Raw genomic sequence first — 17,674 nt, forward strand, 5'->3', positions numbered from 1 at the left:
TATTCACTTACCTGCTCCGTTGCTAGCGTCCTCGTCTCCATGGTTCCGTCTAAATTCGCTTTTTTAGACGCGCTTGCGCAGTCCGGTCTTCTGCTCTGAGCACGAGCCGCTTCAGTTTGCTCGCCGCTACAGCTCTTCTGCGCATGCGCAGACGAGCTGTATCTTCTCGGGAGCGCGCTGTAGCGGCCATTCTGCTACCATCCTCTCTTAGAGGAAGGTGCAGAGCCGCTCAGCCGTGCCGAGAAGCCGCCCAGCTGAGCCGCCCAGCCCAGCCCAGCCGCCCAGGTAAGTGATGGGTGACGGACTGATGGGGGTGACGCGTGACTGACTGCCGCTGTGGCCCCGGAGCCTACCGCTGTGGCCCCAGAGCCTACTGCTGTGGCCCCGGAGCCTACCGCTGGGCCCCGGGGCCTACCGCTGGGGAGCCGGGGCCTACCACTGGGCCCCGGAGCCTACCGCTGGGCCCCGGGGTCTACCGCTGGGGAGCCGGGGCGTAGTGCGGGGGAGCCGGGGCCTAGTGCCGGTTACATGCTGCCTGGCGGTGGGTGACTGGTCGGCCGTTTTCAATCCCGGGGTCCGGTCGGCGGCTGCGGGGCGTCTGGTTGTCAGGGAGACACAGCTGGTAGCGTCTCGGGAGCACGCACGTCGGGCTACAGCAAGCGACGGGAAAAGAGCCGGCGGCCATCTTGGGGAAACTTTTTATAAGTTGCTGAAACGCTGGAACTGTAAGTACAAACCAGCTAGAAAAGTCATTTACAGGGGGCTTAGTAATGTACGCTTAATTAGGGGGACTGGGCAAAAAACAAATTTCACTGCTTCCTCGAGACAACCTCTTTAAGTCTCCTCTCAGCCTTCTCTTCTGCAAGCTAATCATTCCCAGATCCTTTAATCGTTCCTCATGGAACATGATTTGCAGACCATTCACCATCTTGGTAACTCTTCTCTGAACTTGCTCAAGTTTGTCTGTCTTTTTTAAAGTGAGGTGCCCAGAACTGGATACAGTATTTCAGATGAGGTCTGACTAAGAAAGCGTAGAGGTGGATAATTACCTCACATGATGTAGACTCTATGCTTCTCTTAATACATCCAAGAATTGTGTTTGCCTTTTTCGCTACTGCATCTCACTGTTGACTCATGTTCAGTCTGTGATCTATTATTATACCAAAGTCTTTTTTAGATGTTCTGCTGCTTAGCCCAATTCCTCCCTTTTGCGTCTGCTTGGCACACTAAAGCGCCACACCTCTGCGTGGACGCAAACATGTCCTATTTAAAACCTCAAACAGCCACATAGTATTTACAAAGATCACCTCTCCAGGCAAAGATGGGGGGGATCCCTGTCCCTTACTAACCAGGGAAAGTGGAGAACCCCTGCCTAAAAGCGGGGTAATCGTCCCGATAAGGTCGGACCCACTGTCTTCATCTGGGACCTAGCTATCCCTAATCAGGAACCTGGAGAAGATGCGCTAAACACACGTTTGACACAACACTGTTCACACACACACACTGTAAACAGAACAGGACTGCACATAAAGCACATGTCTGGTCACCTGCACAGATATACCACACACGTCGCTTTTCACAACAACATACATGGATATGCATACAACATATAACAAGAACCCCATCCAGAGCTCACATGCATACAGATGGTCAACAATAGCCAGTCCAAGTGTCCTCACACCAGGGGAATAGAGAGTCGGCCACTGTGCTGACATAGGAAACAGTGTCAGGCATCACCCATCTGACACACACATAGGACATCAGACACGCACCTGCCAAGGGATAAGGAAAAACCTGTGGGCCGCCTGCACCTGTGTTGTCAGCGTACCACAAACTACACAATGCACTCACCCCAGAAACCGCAAGAAGGGGAGGAACAGCAGGTGTCCAGACCATCTTCAGGGGAGGAGAGAGGGACACTACAGGCAAGCATGCAAACACCAGCTCCGAGTGGGATTAACGTGAAGAACTAACATGACCAGCAATCTCTCACAAGAGCTTTCTGGTATTTATCTGCAGCAGATAAGGGGAATTGGCTGGTGGAGAATACCACACCCAGCCAGCTCAATTAACCCCTACCTGTGAAGGTATGCACAAAGAAGCCTGTAGAACAACAGGTCCCAGATGCATAACCTTAACACTCCCATTCTGTATGTGCTTTTATCATTTTTCTTGCCCAGATCTAGGACTTTGCATTCCTCCTTTATAAATACCATTCTGTTAGTCGTCGCCCACTGCTCAAGATTTTCTAGATCTTTTTGAATATTCTTTCTTCCCGAGTATTAGCTATCCCTCCTAGCTTTGTTTTCATCCATAGGTTTTTATCTGTTGCATGGAGGTGCCACCAGATAAGACAAATGTATTAAGAGACTTGCATTGCCTTTATACATTTGTCATAGGAACACTAGCTTAGAGACCCCAGTCTAAATGAATGTGACCCAATGTTATTACATGTGTTTTAATATAAGTGCCTTATTTTTGCTTCAGGTTGATGGACTCCTCACAGAATTACCTTACTATCTCTCTAATGAAGGAAGAAATCTGATCAGTGCCTACTCTTCAGGAAATAAAGTGGTTGTGAAAACTGACCATGAGCTTAATGTGATGCGTGATGGTTGGAACAACGTGTTTGTGGTTATGCCCAGCACCTACAGAGGAGCCGTCAATGGTTTGTGTGGTAACAACAATGGAGATCCCTCTGATGATTTCACAACTGCTGACAACAGAATATTGGAAAGTGCAGAAGAATTTGGATTACACTGGAAGGTGGGAGATGTGGAAGGGTGTACAGAAGGATGTTCTGACTGTCCCAAATGCAGTGAGGCTGATAAGGAACCATATAAGAGTGACAAGTACTGTGGCCTTCTCATCAAATCTGATGGACCCTTTACTCAATGCCATCAGGCTATTGATCCTATTCCCTTCTTTAGCAACTGTCTATCAGATGCATGTGCATACAAGGGACATCAATCTAGGGTCTGTGACATTATTTCTACTTATGTTTCTGAATGTCAAAGAAATGGTTCCCAAGTAAAAGAATGGAGAACGCCATCTTTCTGTGGTGAGTCTCCTTTCAGTTTGGGCTCATTTTTGGTTTGTTGGGGTTTTTTGGTAACAGTTTACATAATGGATCATATTTCATGAATTCTATCATCATTTTCTTTCTACAGAGTGGAATTGCCCCAGTAACAGTCATTATGAGCTCTCCGGTAATGGATGTCCTTCCACCTGCTATGAACGCACATCTCCACTAGTGTGTGAAAAGACCCCTACAGAAGCATGCTACTGTAACAATGGTTTCATACGCAGTGGACAAGACTGTGTGCCTCCTGCAGAATGTGGCTGTGTTTTCGGCAATGCGTATTATAAATTGGGTCAAGAATTCTTCCTTGATGGTCTGTGCCAGAAGAAATGTATATGTGGGAACCATAGCATCACAACCTGCGAGGCCAATACTTGTGGCATCAATGAAGAGTGCAAAGTGGTTGATGGTATTCGTGCTTGCCATGCTAAAGAGCTTGGCCAATGTATTGCTTGGGGAGATCCACACTATATCAACTTTGATCGACTCAACTATGATATGCAGGGCACCTGTAGCTACATCCTTGTCAAGTTGGAAACAGATAAAATCACCTTTGTAGTGATAGTGGAAAATGAGCCATATGGAAATGTAGCCGTCACCAAATCAGTCAAAGTGATCATAGCAGATCACATCATCCATTTGAAGAGAGGAAGATCTTGGAGCATTGAGGTTAGAGAGACCAATGCACCTTTGATATGGCTAACTTTTGATCTTCTTTGAATTGTCTCATAAAATATATTGATTTACATTTAAAAAATGTTTTCCTTTAAATTTTAGGTCAACCGAGAACAGTATAATGTCCCTTGTAGATCACCAACAGGGGAATGCTGGGTAAACCAGGAAGGAAACAATGTGATTGTTCAGACCATACATGGCTTTAGGGTGTTATTCGATGGACAATACTATGTTTCAGTCTGGGTCCCTAGCTCATATGCTGGACTAACTGAAGGCTTATGTGGCAATTTCAATAAGGATCCTAGTGATGATATCCGTCTTCCAAATAGCACCATTGTCACTGATATGGCATTGTTTGCTGAGTCCTGGACAGCGAGCAGAGATGGATCAACATGCAGAGGATGTTCTGGTAGTCAATGTCCTGCTTGTAGTGAAGCTGCAACGGCTGAAGCCAGTTCTCCCACCAAATGTGGAATGATTGCAGATCCTCAAGGTCCATTTAAGGACTGCCATGAATTGGTGCCTCCAGAAAGATATGTCAAGAGCTGTGTATTTGATGCTTGTGCTGGAAGTAGTACTAAGGAGAATCTGTGTGTCAGCCTACAAGCCTACACTGCATTGTGCCAAGAGAAAGGAGCCAATATTAAGCCCTGGAGGACTATTATGAACTGCTGTAAGTCATTCTTGCTGCTGAGTAGTTTCTTAATTATGTTGACTGGGCTTGTGGGCTCAAACTTTTAAGCATTTTTTCCTATTTTAAGATTATTTTTGTGGTTGAAGTCACTGTACACTATTATGATTTTTAGCCTATAGAAAATCCTAGGGTTCATTATAATTTAAGATGGGACACATATGGCACATTTTATTTGCTTTGCAAAGTACTACAGGAACCATAAAGCAGACTAGCAATGGAGCTTCAGAGCTGCCATTACAGATTCTGTCAGATGTGATGGGAAGAATAGTGCTGAATGGAGCTCTGTTCCTTGTGTCCAAACAACAGACACAACAAAGGAACTGGATGGACCTCAGTATAAGTCATTTGGTCGCCAGTTTTATCTTTTTTTTACATCAGATCTGGAGCTAGTTTGTGGGTTCTGTTATGCACAGAAATGACACTGTACAGCAGGGGGTGTGGACCCTCTGTGTCACGGACTGATCTGGGTTTCGGCTACTCCTGAGGGCTCCTCTAAAGGATCCCCTACTTATCATCCATTAACCCCTTTTTGACGGATCTGGTCTTGACTGCATTGAACCCACAGGTTGATTCCACATGCATTATCTCAGTGCAATGACAGTTGACCCGGGTGGGTTAAAAGGGACCAGAGAGACAGACAAGGACGTAATCAGTATAATAAGCTGGAGATCAGGACAGGCGACAATCAGGCAAGATTTTGTCAGATAATAGACTAAGATTGGAACAGGCAAAGTTTGGGATTGCTTTGTACAAAGGCAAGGTCAAACTGGAACTCAAGCAGAATATAGCTACACCTTCACAGAACTATTTGGAACCTATTGCCCAAGCAACCTCCAGGAAGGAAGTTTTAAATGACCTAGAAGCATCTCGGTAGGCTGAGCATGGCAAATCTGGGTGAACACACACTTTCTTCAAAAGGCAGGCAGCGTATGTATGCCCTACAGGCAAAGGAATCAGCAAAAAGGATATTGCAGTGTTTGCCACACAGAAGATCCAGGAAATACGTACAGCTGTGACCGGTGGGAGGTAGAGGTGAGGAAAATCACCACTGACCGCAGTTGACGACCATAAAAGGTGCAAGTTTGAACAGGGTCTATCCTACATTTGAATTTTATGTACTAACATCTCTTTGAAAGTGGTAGCATCCATGCACCAGTGTGTTCTCCATCTATTATAGCTCTGTGATAATATTGTGTTTTCATTTCCCCGCAGCCCAATCATGTCCAGCCAACAGCCACTATGAAGTATGTGTCAAGACCTGCAAATCCACGTGTAATACTCTCCTGGTTGAAAGCACTTGTAGTGACAAATGCTATGAGGGTTGTGAATGTGACATCGGATATATGTTTGATGGCGAGACATGTGTTACAGCGGAAAAGTGTGGATGTAACCTTAGAGGGAGATATATGAAGGTAGGCCAAGATCTTGGGAGATAAGCAACTTTTCTCATGTTTTACAATGATCAAATAGTACAATATATGGAGATTTATGGATGAGAAGCCTTAGAAAAAAAATAGGTTTGAATACACGCACAATGATGTAATACGCGATAAACTGGAGTTGAACGCTCAAAATATGTTTTCCAGCTGTGCAAGGTACAACACATCTTTAAATATTAGAAGTATCCTGCACAATTGGTGGCCTATGTGCCTTCATACTTGTGATTATTGGAGATATGAAGTAATGCTGATCATAATGTAATCGCATATACTAGTGAACATCTTTAAAGAGGTTCTGCACCTAGACATAATTTTAGAACAGCTTGGTACTACAGTAATATTGTAGCCTGAAATTGAGAATATTGTAGTTTAGGCCCCTGTCAGAATAGCATCTGTATTTCTCTTGTTCAGCTCAGTCTTCAGAGGTGAGCAACAAAAATACTGGAAGTGCTGGATCCAGCTGGACAGTTAACTATATTCAGGTCCACCTGGCTTCTGGCACGCTGCCCAACTATGTCAGCTGGGAATTTATTCCAGATTTGCACCAGAAGCTCCAAGCGGAGCCTACTGCACCAATGTGAACGTGCCTTAAGAGCCACCAAACTGCTCCTCCACCTTCTCTGACATCAGTACGTTGCCTATCCAGCTTTGACCTAAACTAATCGTGTGAATCATGTCTAAACAACTAGCATTTAGGGATACATTGACTAACCACCACAGTCTTAAATTAAGCATAATCCTAGTTAAAGTCAAAATGAAAAAATGGTTTGGTACCATGTTAGCCAGTAGAGCAAAGCGTGATTGTTCCCAGCCAGAGAAACCAAGTAATCTTGTACATATAATACCTTTTAATGGCTAACAAAAATAAATGGTGTTAATTCAAGTGTTTGGACCTCACACGGTCCTTCATCAAGGCAAAATGGCCTTAGTTAAAGTCATGATGCTCCTGGGCCTCAATGCAAAATCTGTTACTGGCCTCCCACCGACAATGTGCATTTTATAATGCTTGTGCCGTCTTATGTGGAAGAAGGGCCTTTGGGCTCTTTCAGGCAGCAGATCCCAAAAGTGACTGCAACTTTTTCACTCCCCATAGATACTCCGCTCTCCCTAGTCAACAGTCTATCTCAGATCTACTAAGGTTCAATTGGTACTGAAGCAAAAGCAACACAGATAGAGTCCAGGGGCCTAAGAAGGATCTATACTAGGCATTTCATTATATCTGACCATCATGTTAACTCTGTTTTTGTAAAATAAATTTGTGTGTCATACCTCATTAATTCATTCATTTAAAACTTGCAATACCAGGTCTTAACATAAGGAGTCTACTTTTCATTAAGGCATAGGTAATATAGGAGATGGACAAAAATGTGGAAGCACTGTATGAAATGTATGGGATTTTATTCATTAGCATTGAGCTGCCATTTTGACTCCTGTTTGGCTGAGAGCTTTCCTGCCAAATTTGTGTTTACTTCACCTCTTGCCCTGCTCTGGGTAGTTTTGATAGCCCTAGCTGGTAACAACAGCTGAGTGCAAACCCCTGACCAATGGAACCTTGTTGTTCGGGCAGATATTCACAGCTGCAAGAGCAGCATCTGTGCCATATTACCTCCACTTAAAATCGGTCTCTACATGTCTTATTGAAATATGATTTATAATCCCATATGTCTTAACGCATGCATTTCATAGAGTGTTTCCATATTTTTTTCCACCCTCTGTAGACTACTCTGAAGTGCCATTTAATCTTATAGCTGTGATGCGATACTTTAGGAATTATCATTGTGGTTTTATGTTTAGGTTTATATATGTATATATAACAGAGACATTCGACATTTTAATGGATATTATGGATTATACAACAAAAATTCCCAAAGTTCCCTTTTTAGCGCTTCTGAAAACTAAAAACTCTCTAATGTTCAAATTATTATGTTTCAGAATGGTGAAACTGTGGTTACAGAAGATTGTGTCCAGCGCTGCACATGCCAGTCAGGAAGTCTGTCCTGCGTAAACTTAGGTTGTGCTAAAAATGAGATATGCCAAGTAAGAGAAGGAGTGCGCAGCTGTCAGCCATTGGCATCTCAATGTATCTTAAGAGCAAACCGTAACTTCATTACTTTTGATGGAGTCTCTGGACTATTCCCCATGGATGGGTCGTATGTGATGTCATCATCTTGCAGTGAAGACGCAGAAGTCCAGTTCATGGTAGTCATCGGGACAAAGAAGTGTAGTGAATCAAGAGATGGAATAGCTGTGCAAATCTTCACATCCCAAGGACTTATATCTGTGAATGGTCAGCAGATCTGGGTGAGATTGTAATGGACGTCTTCTGAATGTTGAGACTGAAAATGTTCTTGTTTTCTTTATGAATTAAGATTTGCATCTGCTTGACCTGATTTGCATCTCATGATCCAGTTTTGATGGGGATGAGAAAGGGACTAAGGAGTTTCCAGACATCTTAGAACAGAAGCGGTCTATGAATGTTTTTTCAGTGGATTGTAGACTGAAGGCATATAATTTAGTGCAGTTTTAGTTTTTAGACTTTTTAATGAAAATAAGTAATTTTCTCTATTTATTCTAGATTAATGGTTGGGAGCTGGAAGCCTCAAGAGATCTTGGAAATGGTTCTGTGAAGATCCAGATATCCCAGTCTGAAACAACTATAGAGCTGTACAACGAGATAACTGTGAAGTTCAGCAAGAGTGGTGGAATACAGATAACTGCTAAGGAGAAGCTATCCGGAAAGATTTGTGGACCTTGTGGAAATTTCAACAGAGACAGCAATGATGATCTCCGCCTAAAGACGGGTGAAGTCTCATCAGACATCTCCTCTACAATTCGCTCTTGGATTGCAAAACACTTGAGCCCATGGTGAGAATTGCTTACATTGAAATTGTAATAGTTTAAATAAATTTAAGGAAGTTGTCCAGGATCTCCATCATTGAGGTCCATATGTCCTCATGCGTGTGCAACATACCCGAGAAACTAGTGACTTCTAATTATATTATTGTTATTCTGATGACTCTAAATAGATATAAGGTTTTTAGACAGCTGACTTTCTGCCCTATGGTGGTTGAATCAAATGTTTCTCTACCAAAGCAGTTGCCACAGTTCAAGTAGTGGGGTGATGGTGGTAGTGCAGTGGGCTGTACTGTCCTCTGAATGTGATGTTATGTTGTAGTCCGAACCCCAAATGGGAGATGAGAGGAAGGTTAACTCATGCTTTACTTGTCGAATAAGCTTGGCATTTACATTCATCTGTCATCACAGAGGCAACTTTATTCTTCACACAGTCTCTTGCTCATGGTGGCTTACCTCTCATAATACTGCAGTTCACTTCCTAGACATTAACTGTTGTCTAAGCAGGCTGCCCTGGAGTTGTCAGCTTCTTTAGAATAGGGACCCTTACATCAGCGGGACTTCTCATTTAAATCATAGAATGATAGAGCTTGAAGGGACCTACAGGGTCATCTGGTCCAACTTCCTGCAGTGCAGGATTTACAAAATCATCACAGACAGATATGTGTCCAGTTTTTGTTTAAACACTTCCATTGAAGGTGAACTCACCACCTCCCATGGCAACCTGTTGTACTCATTGATCTCCCTCACTGTCTAATATCTGATTTGTGTCTCCTCCCTTTCAGTTTCATCCCTTTGCTTTTAGTCTTTCCTTGTGCAGATTAGAATAGGACTGATCCCTCTACACCATGATGACCCTTCAGATATTGGAAGACCGCTATTAAGTCTCCTCTCAGCTTTCTTTTTGCAAGCTAAACATTCTCAGATCCTTTAACCGTTCCTCATAGGATATGATTTGCAGACTGCTCACCATTGTGGTAACTCCTCTCTGAACTTGCTCAAGTTTGTCTATGTCTTTTTTTTTAAGTGGGGTGCCCAGAACTTCACACAGTATTCCAGATGAGATCTGACTAAGAAAGAGTAGAGGGGGATAATGACCTCACGTGATCTAGACTCTATTCTTCTCTTAATACATCCCAGAATTGTGTTTGCCTTTTTGGCTGCTACATCACATTATTGACTCATGTTCAGTCTATGATCTATTAGTATACTCAAGTCTTTTTCACATGTGCTGCTGCTTATTCCAATTCCTCTCATTCTGTATGTGCTTTTTTCATTTTTCTTGCCCAGATGTAGGACTTTGCATTTCTCCTTGTCGAATACCATTCTGTTAGTCTCCGCCCACTGTTCAAGCCTTTCAAGTTTTTTTTTTAATACTGTCTCTCTCTCCTCCCTAGTGTTAGCTATCCCTCCTAGCTTTGTATCATCGGCAAATTGGATCACAGAAATATAAACATCTGAGCCCCCAGGCATTGGGGTAACAGTAATCAGCTTCAACTTAGGCTTATCTTTGCTCCTTTACTCAGTAGTAGGCCTCACATCACCCCCAAGCATGGGAAACAACAGGACCAGTTACATTTATCTTCAGCTTTCTTCTGCACTGGATTCTGGGTGCGGACTCTTTTATAACCTGACATTTACGTGAGACTTGGGAAATCACCAGCCAGCTTGTTTTACAGAGGGAATCCAGTTGTTCTGTCTGCAAAGCTGTCTGACTTTTGTTAACCCTCTAACTACTGCAACATCTTGAGATGATTTCATAAGAACCATTTACCACCCTAGGTGCAATATACAATAATAGAATATTATTACAATCTTAGGGCTAATGCCCACGGACAGATTTCCGCCACGTGAAACGCGGCTGAAATACGTGCGTTACACCGCAGTTATTAGGTTCTATTGAACCTAATAGTGCAATGTTCACCCTGCGGAATTCCACCACCGAATTCCGCAGCGTGAAATAACCTGCCGCATGTCCTATTTGCCGCGGGAATACGCACGGCCGGCTTCCATTGTAGTCAATGGAAGCCGGGCGTCATGCTATACTTCCACTGTAGCACAGCGGAAGTATAGCGTGAATACGCTTCCCTGCCCACCGCCGGCTGCGACATATGACACTGCCGGCGTATCATGTGCTGTACTGCATATGCTCGCCAGTGCTTTATGCGGGACTTGCACAGTAGATCGGGAGGTGAGTATGGGGTCTTTGGGGGGGAAGGGGGCACCGTGACAGACTCCGCTGCGGTTTTCCACTGGCGGAGTCCGTCACGGCCATAGGCATTAGGCCTTAGAGGTACTGTCTGCATGTTTACAGGTATCACACACTGATGGAAAAAAGCTCTGCCTGTTGACTACCTTGTGAGCTTATAGTGGACTTGTTTCTACACAGTAGGCAATCAGAACAAGCAGAGCTGCAGTTAACCCCTTAGTGACCAAGCTTTTTTTTTTTTTCATTTTTCCATTTTCGTTTATTCCTTCCCCCTTTAACCCCTTGAGTGGCAGGTTTCCTACCACCCTGTCGTGCCCACCAGGGCAGGTTTTTTAAAATGGTCTAATCATTGAATTTCAACTAGTTTTGCAGTTGCGTCTCAAGAGCCATAACTTTTTCATTTTTCCATTGACATGGCCATATAAGGGCTTGTTTTTTGCGGGACAAGTTGTGATTTTTTAAACAGGGGGGAGGAAAAAAAGAAATGGGGAAAAAAGAAAAAAGGGGCCATGTCATTAAGGGGTTAAATAATGTATTAACTTCCTTCTCTGGGTCATTACGACGCATGGATACCACATGTGTGATTGTATTTTTGATTTTTTACAAAGTAAAGGGAGACAAGTGTTTTTTTTATTTTTTTAATAATTTTTTTTCCTTTTTTTTTTTAATTTTTTTTAAAATTTTTTATTTTTTTTTGTCCCTTTAGGGGACTTCCACAGGGACCCATCAGGACCCCTGATCACATTCCGGGGGTCCGATGGTGACAGCCCTTTACATGCTGCAGTGACAGCCCTTTACATGCTGCAGTCACATAGACTGCAGCATGTAAAGGGTTAACACAGCAGAGATCGGAGGTTTTCTCTGATCTCTGCTGTAAGAGCTAGTACCTAGCTGTCCTCTCACAGCCAAGCACCAGCTCTCCCTGCCACAGAGACCATGGCTTGCTTCTGACAAGCCGATGGTCTCTATGGCAACCTGTAAACAAAGCAGGACATTGCCGACATGTCGGCAATATCTTCTGCTGGTTTTTCAAAGCCCTTGCTTTGTTCTCTGTGGGTCTGTGCAGGCAGAGCACACTGTCACAGCTTGTGGCATTGTGCTCTGCAGCTCCCATAGTGATACATAGCACGGAAATCTTCCGGGCTATGTTGCTATGAGCAGTGGAGCTCGTCACCGAACTTTTCCGGGCGTGCCACTCAAGGGGTTAAAGGATTATAGTTCCTTTATTTATCCATCAACATAGCTGTATGAGGGTTGTTTTTTGAGGAACGATTTTCAATGGTGTTATTTAATGTAGCATATAATGTCAGGACAGGCAGCTTAAAGGCAAAGCATGGTTAATATAATGAGCTGAGGTCACGACAGGCACAGTTCAGGAAAGCTGGGTAATCAGAACACAGATACACTTTCACAGAAACACTAAAAACCTATTGCCCAGGCAACATGTAGTGGGGAACATGTGCTAAATACCCCGGGAATGACTGGGAAAGGCTGGGGCATGAAATCTGGATGCACACTCTAGCCCTTTAAAAGGTAGATAGAGCATGCATATTTGCCCTATGGGAAGACGCAGCAGCCAAAGGACATCTGTCGCATAGAACACGTGGATCAGGAAGATGCTGATGACTGTGGGGAAGGTGAGGGAAAAGGCACATCTCTGACTGTGACTGGTAGCCATAACATGGCACATGGTAGGTTGTGGCGCTGCTACAGATTTTCAAACTACACCTCAAGAGGATATTAGTGCAATAAATTACAGTACGAATCTCATGCATCCATCATTTTCAGTTCTCAGCTTAATGCACAACATTGATCCTAAGGTTTGACTATACAATAAACTCTTGTTTCTCACCCTCTTTCCATTAGCTTGGTGTAAGGAGTTCCATCCCGACTTCTGTCCAAGGCAAAATGAAGCTGCTTTAACTTCTGATTATTCAACAACAAGAACTAATTTTTCACATTCCAAAAATGTTGATCCATTCATTATGTAGAATTGTGGAAACCACATGGTCAACGCATGGAAGAAGAATCTAACCATAGAACAAAGCCTCTCATATCATCTAACATGTAAAGGATTCTGCTTACAATATATACTATATTGCTAGACTGCTTGTTGCACACATCATAGTTTCTAGCTAAAGGCCACAGACATTAGTTCCTTAAATATTTGCTGCACTTTACATTGCTGACTTTTTACTTTTGGACATAGTGATTACAAATGTTCAGATACTATGATCAATAATGATAAAAATAAAATTCCAACTGATACGAATTGTTGAAATTAATAAAAAAAAATCTGAATTTTTGTAATTTACCAATAAACTTTTTGCTTAATTTAAATGTTTAGAATTTTTGCATTTATGTGGTCTGTTTCTTTACTAATAGCAATACTTAATTAGTCAGACAATTATTAGCAGATCCAGACAAATCAAGAGTCCTGCTGATAATATAGCAATGGGGAACACAATTTTCGTTGACTTTTATCTTACACTTTTTTTTAACTTTTGGCTTCTGAATCCAAAAATTATCCCAGTTTTTCTCTATCACGTCAACTTTTTAAGATACAGGATACCTTCCATTTTTCTCAAAAACCACACAAAATGTACATACGAAGGAAAATCACAGAAAATGGCCGTTACTTACTGACTGAGGAGTGCATGTAGATGCATCCTCCTCTCACCATGCAGGTAGCTGACTACCAAATGGAGGAGCCAATAACACCTGTGAGGGCACCGATGAAACACCCACTCACACTGCCTCCTGATAATGAGGGGGGTGGATGCTTGGCATATACTCCCACACATAGTGGATACAGGGTGCCAGACCATTCTGATATATGTAGTTCACCATGCTGACAAGCAACCTATTAATGACGCCATGATAATTCGGCGGGTTGCCCTGCATATCCATCAGTGAACCACAATGGTACTGCCACCCTGGGCTCCCCCTGGAGTCTTAATGCCACACTGCATGTGAATGATAGATAATAAATGCAAGGCATTGGTTGGATGTTGGCCAAGATACATGAGCCCACTAACCACTTCACGGTTCCTTGCGTTGTAGTGGGTCCCTACACTAATATAAATGCATCACAGAAGGGGAAATCAAGAATTAAAAACAATCACAGAAAGTGGCCGTTACTTACTGACTGAGGAGTGCATATAGATGCATCCTCCTCTCACCATGCAGGTAGCTGAAGGAAAATCAAAAAATTACCTCAATGTAATATGTATTTAAAGTTATCTTGTCCATACAAAGGATATATTGTTTTTGTACCTCAAATTGTGTAAGTAATAGCAGTTAAGGTAAAAATTTACACTTCTAGCTTTTCCTGGAGTGTTCAGTCTGTGGAGAATCTTGTCTGATGCTCCAACAATAGTCAGCCATCAGTACCCTGATACTGTCCTTCCATTACCTTCAAATCTTGGTGGAATTGTTCACCTTGCTCATCACTGACCAAGGTTTTTCGGGAAGTTATCAAAATGGCTTTGCGGAAAATGCACCTTGATGCTCATGTTGCAACCAAGCTCTCCAAGAGTTTCTGGATAATTTGTTAACATTTTTTGCTCGCTTATTTCCAAGAAAGTCTTTGATAATTGTTCAAGGTCTTTGAACAATAGCCAAGTATTCTCATGGAGTTTTGAGATTGTCTCGGCGAAATGTTAATTTTTGATGAGTTGCCGAATTTGAGGACTATCAAACACACTGGCTTTTATCTTTTCAAATAACAGACCAGAATATGTCAAAATGAGGTACTAAAAACATCTTCTTCAGTTTTCAAAGCTTTAACAAACTGTTTCATGAGGTCCAGTTTCATGTGAAAAGGTGGTAATATAATGTTCTATCTGTCAACAAGTAACTTATTCAGTTGAGTTATAGATTGGATTTCCCCATTCCTCCATTAAACCATGTATGTTATGGCAATACACAAAGCCACTATCACTTTTCGAGTTTTGCATCGCAAATAGGATACCTTCGCTCTTTTTTCAAGTCAGTTTTTCTCCTGCAGTCTTGATGCTAGGGGTTCTGAAGCCTTTTTTGATCCCAAATCTTGTGCCAAATAATTCAGCTCATGCTGATCAAATCCCCTATTAACTAAGTCATCTTCAATTTCAAAATCTTCATCGTTGCTGTCCCTTGGTTCTTCACCATAATCATATTCTCCAAGAGAGGGTAGTAGGATTTCAGCTGAATGAGACACTGGATGTAAAGCTGATGGTATACTAGGATATTTTTCTTGTTATATGCTGAAGTTCTCACTATACAAAAATAACAGTCCCTGGAATGATCTCTTGGCTCTCGCTAAACCATAGGTATACTAAATGGCAACCTATCACAAGTTCTCTTTCCCCACATTCTCGACACACTGCTTGCACACCTTGCGAGGGGCACAAGACATCTTGATTACCAAGTTTAACTTTCAAATATGAAAAATAGGCTTGCTTGGCAAATGTGCTGATGTTTGCCCTTTGACTGGGAATGGTGAAACTGCCACAGATATAGCAAAAAGGAATCAAGGCTTTTTAGGTACTTACAACGAGAAATAGCAGATGCAGACATGATCTGAAGGAAAGGAAATAAGTGTGTAATTAAAATGAATTTTGGTAGTTCACTATATAGGGCGGCACACAACTCCTCAGCATACTGTCGCATGTGTAACTGAATAGCCTAGACAAATAACATGTTGGTGGTGGCCAAGATCATCCTCTACCCCTCCCTACTCAAGGGAGGTTCGCTCTCGACTAATAAGAGAATACTAGTGTTCCACTCGACTCAGGCTTGGGTATTCGCATTAAGATAAGCTGTAGAGAACATAACCTGACGTAATAGAAGAAAACTAACTGCATTTTTTAAAATTAGCATGCCTATTTTAGTCTAAATCACCTGAAAAACCGAAGTCAACAAAAATTTTGTTCATAATTGTTCCCCAGTGTAATCTACTGTGTTTGAGAGGCTTTCCAACAGACCCCGATGTCTTTTGTCAAGAGAAACCAAGGATGAGTCATGTTTGTGGTGCAGAGTGTTAAGGCAGCAGAATGCAGTCCTAAGCTCTCACTCATGACCTGAAGGTTGCGGGTCCATTCTTTGTAGGTAGCCAGCTCAATATTGACTTAGCCCTTCATCCTTACAAGGTCTGTAAAATGAGTACCCAGCTTGCTGGCATGGGAGGGGGGGTTGTTGTAATAAACAAATTACCTGAAAGCGCTAGGAATAAGTTGCCGCTATACAAATCACAAGTCCCTTCTCTTCCTATGTCTGATTCCAAGTGGTACTAATAGCAATGCACATGCATGCTCATCCAGTGTGGGTGTGCCTGATTATGGGGGAGTCATGGGAAAAGCAACAATGTTTTGTGGTGTTCAAATTGCATGTCTTTTAAAAGTGCCAACATTTGAAGTTAGAAAATATTTTTTCATTTTTTTTTCTTCGAGTTCAGTCCGTCTACACACAGGTGTATATGTGCGCAAAATACGCAAAAATTAAAGCCATTGATTTCAATGAGTAGATTCACATTTCTGTATTTTGCATGCACATTTCGGTTGCACAAAAAAATTAGAACAATTTTTATTTTTCTGCGTATTCGTGCATCAAAGGTCCCCATAGAAGCCAATGAGGGTGCACACAATATGTAAGGAGATGCATGAAACACTGCCTAATTGTGCTGGAAAAAGAACATGTCATGAACTTAGCCATCTCAATCGGTGCGTTTGTTTGTCAGACACAAATGAGCATGCCTTATGGGGGCAAAAAGTACAGTAAAATAAAAGATACGCGTACAGAAAAGCATAATTGATTCTGCACAAACGCAGCACTCAGGTGCGCAAATGCCAATTACGCTCATGTGAAGATGTCCTTCAGGTGGCATTTAACATTTTTCACACTTTTAAATGCACAACTATTTTTTTTTTATGTAGATCTAAAAAGGTTGACATTTTTAAAACCTTGGACTAAAGATAACATTTGAATACCAGTAACACGAAGCAACATAAATATACAGTAATTATAAATATGGCATCAGTTATCCATGAAATAGTAATGCGGCTATTTATGAATAATGGCCCACAAACATGAACAGCCGCCCCTGAATGCTGCAAACTAAAATATAAAAAAAACATTCAAATGCTCAAATTGGGCCTAATTATCTATATAGTTGGGTAATGAAGTTGGTATGCACTGATTAATTTTGCATTTGTGCTTCAGTGCTTCGTTCTTTATACCAAGGCTGGTCAGAATAATTACTGTTTATCTTGGAGCTGAAAGAATGAATCGTTTATCACTGCCATACTGTTAGTCCAAGCTGGGTGGACATAAACAATTAAAGTTAATCTACTACCTAAGTAAATAATGCAGCCGCAGGGTTGGAATAATTTTTCGCTCAATTTGACAGCGAATAAAAAGACTGGTTTGATATAGAAGAGGTCTAAAGACAAGTCACGGCCAAGAAACAGGTCTGTAACTTTCACTGGGTCTAGAGGCCTACCAGGGCAAAGATCGGAGGTCTTTCCCTCCAGAATAATCCTTCTAATGCTCCGCAAAAGTTTTAGGCAGGTGTGGGAAAAACATGTTCTCTTAAAACATAACATTCATTTCACAAAAATATAAAATAATGGACTAATAATTCCAAGACAAAAGCACTAAAAAAGCTGTCTGTCAGCAAATAGTAGGTTGGCCCTGACCATGTATGTTTTGGTATCTTTATGGTCACAGACCCAAAAATAACA

At 42.2% G+C, this 17,674-nt stretch overlaps 1 protein-coding gene across 1 annotated transcript in view; it reads left to right on the plus strand.

Annotated features, from left to right (window-relative positions):
* Positions 1 to 13,192, plus strand: part of LOC136631927 (IgGFc-binding protein-like) — a 71,312-nt gene extending 58,120 nt beyond the window's left edge. Inside the window, exons 29-35 of the mRNA XM_066606420.1 lie at positions 2,488 to 3,061; positions 3,171 to 3,751; positions 3,860 to 4,430; positions 5,664 to 5,863; positions 7,823 to 8,191; positions 8,466 to 8,755; positions 12,819 to 13,192. Of these exons, the coding sequence (XP_066462517.1) occupies positions 2,488 to 3,061; positions 3,171 to 3,751; positions 3,860 to 4,430; positions 5,664 to 5,863; positions 7,823 to 8,191; positions 8,466 to 8,755; positions 12,819 to 12,828 (2,595 nt within the window). The 3' untranslated portion in view covers positions 12,829 to 13,192. The remainder of the gene's footprint in view (positions 1 to 2,487; positions 3,062 to 3,170; positions 3,752 to 3,859; positions 4,431 to 5,663; positions 5,864 to 7,822; positions 8,192 to 8,465; positions 8,756 to 12,818) is intronic.
* Positions 13,193 to 17,674: the final 4,482 nt, after the last annotated feature.

Source organism: Eleutherodactylus coqui, chromosome 6, assembly GCF_035609145.1.
Source record: "Eleutherodactylus coqui strain aEleCoq1 chromosome 6, aEleCoq1.hap1, whole genome shotgun sequence".
NCBI lineage: Eukaryota > Metazoa > Chordata > Amphibia > Anura > Eleutherodactylidae > Eleutherodactylus > Eleutherodactylus coqui.